We start from the raw sequence: 4,735 nt of genomic DNA, 5'->3' as shown, positions 1-4,735 counted from the left end.
CAGGTGCGCGCCGGGGAGCTGGGGCCACGGGGAACTGGTGCGCACTGGGGATCTGGTGTGCGCTTGGGAACTGGGATAACTGAGGAACTGGGACAGGCGGTGCGCCCGGGGGAGCGGGTGCGCCTGGGAGGCCGGGGGCACCAGGGGCCGGTGTGCGGGCCGAGCCGTGCCGTTGGGAGCGCACCTGCAGGGAGCCGCTGGAGACACCAACGGGGATCTGTCGCAGCGCCGTGGCCCATCACCGCCCGGTTGCCCGGGACCCGGCAGCCTACGAGCTCTCCCCGCTTCCCGGCCCCTCACCGACCGGCCCCGATTACCGCGCGCGCCCGCCGCCGAGGGCGGGGGCGGGAGGCGGGCGGTCTGGCGCTGCGCGCACTTCCGCCCGCGCCGTGACGTCAATGGGCGGCCGCGGTTGTCCCGGGCGGGTGCAGCGCGGCGGGTATGACGGACCGGGGAGCTTCGCCGGGGCCGCAGGTACGGGGGCAGGAGAGCAGGGCAGGACTGGGCTCGGCTGGGCTGGGCTGGCTGGGCTGGGTCGGCTGGGCTCGGCTGGCTCGGCTGGGCTCGTGGCTCGGGCTCACGCTCGGCTCGGCTCAGGCTTAGGGACTCGGCTTCCGGCTTCGGCTGGGCTTCGGCTCGGGCTCGCGCTCGGCTGCGCTGCGCTTGCCGCCTTGCCACGGGGTCCCTTGCGGCGGGGAGTGGGCGTGTGGTCCAAGGCCCGGCGTGTCTACCTGCAGACCCGCGGGCGGGCAAGCTCAGGGGCGAACTCTGGGCCGCAGCGGGGCCCCGTGGGCGGGGGGACAGGAACGGCCGCGGGCAGGCTCCCAGCTGCGGGTGCTGCTGGGGCCAGTCTAACCGGCTCCAACGGGGCTCGGGAGGCCCCGAACTACCAAGACCCCTCTGCGGTTCCTCTCGCGGCCCGAGGCATCATCACCGCAGAAGGGGCAGTGCCTTGCTTGGGGGGAACCGTTGGGGGGACCCCGGGGCCTTGTTGCACCCGCGGGAAGGAGCGGGGACCTGGTCTCTATCCCCCTCGCAGGGCGCCCGAGTGGCCCGGCACTGGATGCCGGGGACTAGCTGCCGAATAGAGTGACGCTCAGATGTGAAAGCCGGGCACAGCTACCCTGCGAGCAGTGCGGTGATGCTGCAGCAGCCTCCTGCTGCTTCGCTGAGGGACAGGGACTCCATCAGCGGATGGTAGAAAGCCCTACCCGAGGACTCCTGGAGGGCAGTGCGGGCAGGTGGACTCGGATGCCTGAGCAGTGAACGTCCCAGGCTGGGGAGGAGGTGACGCAGGTGGCAGGCACATGCCCTGCTGATGGATCGCCACAGGGACTTACCCTGTGGGCTGATTGTGGGAAACGTCGCTGAGTCTTTCTTTCTGGCTGTTCCTCCTAGAGGCTCTCGGCAGTAGGTGTGAGGTGATCTAGCCCAGCTCCCGCAGTGGCCTGGCTTTCTGGTGTCTGAGGATGAGTTTGACCCCCACCAGGAGATGCCTCCTGGACCTGCCCTGGGAAGACATCTTGCTTCCACATATTCTCTGTCATCTGCCACTGCAGCAGCTCCTGAGCCTGCAGAGGGTCAGCAAGTCATTCCAGTCTCTCATCCAGTTGTACCTGGCCAACATGCGCTGCTTTGACTCAAACCAGGTATTGGATGGCTCTGAGACTGGGGGAGGACACAGATGTCCTACTGCTTTGGAACTAACAGGGGAGCATCTATGTGGGGAGAAGAACCTCTGGGCAAGGAGGGTAGTTTCTTCTCAGGAGCTTGGGTTAATGGCTCAGGTGTCAGACTGGACAGATGGGCTCAGGGAGGAGAGGTAGTGATTCAGGGCTCAGCAATGCCAGTGTCTTTATCAAGAGGCCCTGGGAGGAGTAAGCCTGGAAATTCCACCTAGGCCATTATGGGGCACTGGCTGGCAGAAACACAAGCCAGCTCTAGAGTGGCACAGCCTGTTGGTCCTCACAGAGGTTGTGCAATAGGGTGGGTCTGATGGGGGGTAACTCTGTGCCTGGTCATCGGGGAAAGCTTGTGCTAGCTCTAGGAGACACTGCCTAGGAGTGGGAAAGATAGGAGTAGCTGCTGTTCTGTGAGGACACAGAGTGGTCTAGCAAAGAGATTTTTGGAGAGCAGACATGTGGAGCTCACCACAGGTATATAAATGCAGGAGTGATTATATGGGATGGAGAAGCCAGAGCATCTTCCTAGCTTATGGCAGTAGCCTTGGCATGACGTGAGGAGAGTCTGATGGTAGGGTTTGCCCCAGGATGAGGACAGAGAGTGGCTTTGATCACCACTGTCACAGTGGAAGAAAGGAGGGGAGAGGGTATTTGGTGAGGATCAGGCTGATGTGAAACGCTGGGGAGGTGCCTAACTCTTCCTGGGTTCCCCACACAGATCAAATTTGCCATCCCTCGAGCTGCTTTTGTTAACCTGTTGAAGGACAACAAAGTACTGCAGCAGCTGGCGCTCCAGAACTGCTCTGCCTGGCTGACGGACTGTGAGCTGCTCCCAGTCATCGAGCAGAACCACCACCTCCACCAGATCCAGCTGAAGGGCTGCGTCCAGCTCAGCCGCCATGCGCTGGTGACCATCTCGCTGAGCTGCCCTAACCTGCGCCAGCTGTCCCTGGCTCAGTGCGACTGGGTGGACAGCCTGGCCCTGCGCAGCCTGGCTGACCACTGCAAGGCCCTGGAGGCTGTGGACCTGACAGCCTGCCGCCAGCTGAAGGACGAGGCCATCTGTTACCTGGTGCAGAAGTGCAGCAGGCTCAAGTCTCTGTCGCTGGCTGTCAATGCCAATGTGGGCGACGTGGCAGTCGAGGAGACTGCCAAGTGCTGCCCCGAGCTGGAGCACTTGGACCTCACAGGGTGTCTGCGAGTCAAGAATGACTCCATCAGGTACTGAGCAATGTGGGGATGGCAGGTGACTGGGGTAGGGAGAGGAAGAGAACTAGAGAGGAAAGGCAGATATCTTCATGCTGAAAGCAATGAGAGCTCAGTCTGGGAGAGAAGTCACTTGCAGGCCCTTCAGGAGAGACACTGTGTGCTATTGACAGCAAATTTCCCAGCATATTATGGAGGGTAGGTCTGGGATCCAACCATGTTCCTTGACTTTCTCTCAGACTGCCAGGGTGCTGCTCCCAAAGGATGGTGCACGTATGGTACAGTCATGAGCGCTGGGCTGCTGGGAGTAGAGTAGAGCATGAATGGTGCACTTAGGAATCCTGACTTGCAACTTGCATGTGCTTTCTTTCTTGGCAGAATCCTGGCTGAGTACTGTCCCAAGCTGCGCTCGCTGAAGGTCAAGCATTGCCACAACGTGGCTGAGTCCAGCTTGAGCATCCTCCGAAGCCGTGGGGTGGAGCTGGATGTGGAGCCTCCACTGCGGAGGGCTCTTATTCTCCTGGAGGATGTGGTTGGCTTCGCCCCTTTCATCAACCTTCAGATCTAGAACTGCTGCTGCCGGGGAGGGGGGGACTGATGCAACGCTGGGAACCTGGAAGGATGCTGGAACTGGCTGCTGTGGAGACGTGCAGAGGGAGAGGTCGGTCCCATTGGTGAGGCTGGCCTGAGTGGGGCTCACTCTTTCCTCTGGGGCTGTTTAGCAGCCACTGAGTGTTCATGAATAGGCTTCACTGATGCCTCTGGGGAAAGTAACTCCCTCTACAGTGGCGTGGAGAGAGCGCTTGACTTGCAGGAACACCATGGTGCTGAACAGGCCTTGGCCAGGCCAGCTAATAGATAGGATTTACTATTTGTTGTATTTTAAATCTCTAAGCGGCAGCTGTCCAGAGGGCAGGGGAGTGTGTGATGGGGACTGTCCCCTGGGGTGGGTGTACAGGGCATGCCAGCAGAGCTGTGGAACAAACCAGACCAGCTGGAGCAGGAAAGAGAACAGCTACCAGCCTTCCTCTTGGGAGAGGGCAGGCCCCTCTGGGCTCTGGGAGGAGGGCAGTAAGCCTAGCTCCAGCCTGTGGCCACTGGCCAGCCTAGCACCAAAGGACTGGCATGGCCCCAGCGCAGGCAGTGTGTCTGTCCAGGCCTAGGGTGCTGGTTTAGGCTGGGGCAAGGTGGGAGATGCTCCTAACTACAGTTTCACTGACAGAAAAGCACCAAACCTAGCTGTGCTGTCACTGAAAGCAGTTGGTCATTGTCATTTGTTTCTTCCAGCTTCTGACTTAACATTTTAGTAGTGCCCAGGCCTGCTACTGTATCTTGCTCCGTGTGGCATGGCTGGAAATTTGGCACTCAATATTGGTAAGAAATGGCAGAAGCACTGGCTCTACTGTAAGCTGAAGTTTGTGGAGAGCTGCAGGTTATGTTGGCAGGGAGAGTCTAGCTCTGGAGTTCAGCCTCAGCCCTTGTTATCCGCTAGGCAGTTAATCAAACAGCAGCCACATCTTGTGGTGAGAGTAATGAGGGGAAGAGAGGATGACCCTGATTCTATCTTTGGCCCTAGGAGGGATTGGAGATAGTGTCTGTAAAGCATATGCATGCTCTGGCAGAACTACACACCAACTCACATCATCTTTATTAATACTGGCACTCAAAGCAACAGTGCACAGAGACTTGTTAAAAAGGTTGCTGCAAAAGCACAAGCCACATCTCAGATCTAAAAATGTCCCATGCAATATAGAGCAGAGAATGCCCAGGCCCCAGAGAGTCACTGCAGTGTGCCCCTGGGGGCAGAGGGATAGCTACCCAAGGAGAGAAGTCTCCTCCTTGTCAAC

At 59.5% G+C, this 4,735-nt stretch overlaps 1 protein-coding gene across 1 annotated transcript; it reads left to right on the top strand.

Annotated features, from left to right (window-relative positions):
* Positions 1 to 413: 413 nt before the first annotated feature.
* Positions 414 to 4,729, top strand: LOC115307647 (F-box/LRR-repeat protein 15-like). The gene is made up of 4 exons (XM_029962837.1): positions 414 to 474; positions 1,040 to 1,649; positions 2,401 to 2,903; positions 3,267 to 4,729. The coding sequence occupies exons 2-4, from the start codon at positions 1,470 to 1,472 to the stop codon at positions 3,454 to 3,456; spliced, it is 873 nt and encodes a 290-aa protein (XP_029818697.1). The 5' UTR covers positions 414 to 474; positions 1,040 to 1,469; the 3' UTR covers positions 3,457 to 4,729.
* Positions 4,730 to 4,735: the final 6 nt, after the last annotated feature.

Source organism: Manacus vitellinus, unplaced genomic scaffold (genome assembly GCF_001715985.3).
Source record: "Manacus vitellinus isolate BGI_N305 unplaced genomic scaffold, ASM171598v3 ctg7180002215568_pilon, whole genome shotgun sequence".
Classification (NCBI taxonomy): Eukaryota; Metazoa; Chordata; class Aves; order Passeriformes; family Pipridae; genus Manacus; species Manacus vitellinus.
The sequence above is the reverse complement of the archived record's forward strand: the minus strand, read 5'-3'. Positions and strand labels throughout refer to the sequence as shown.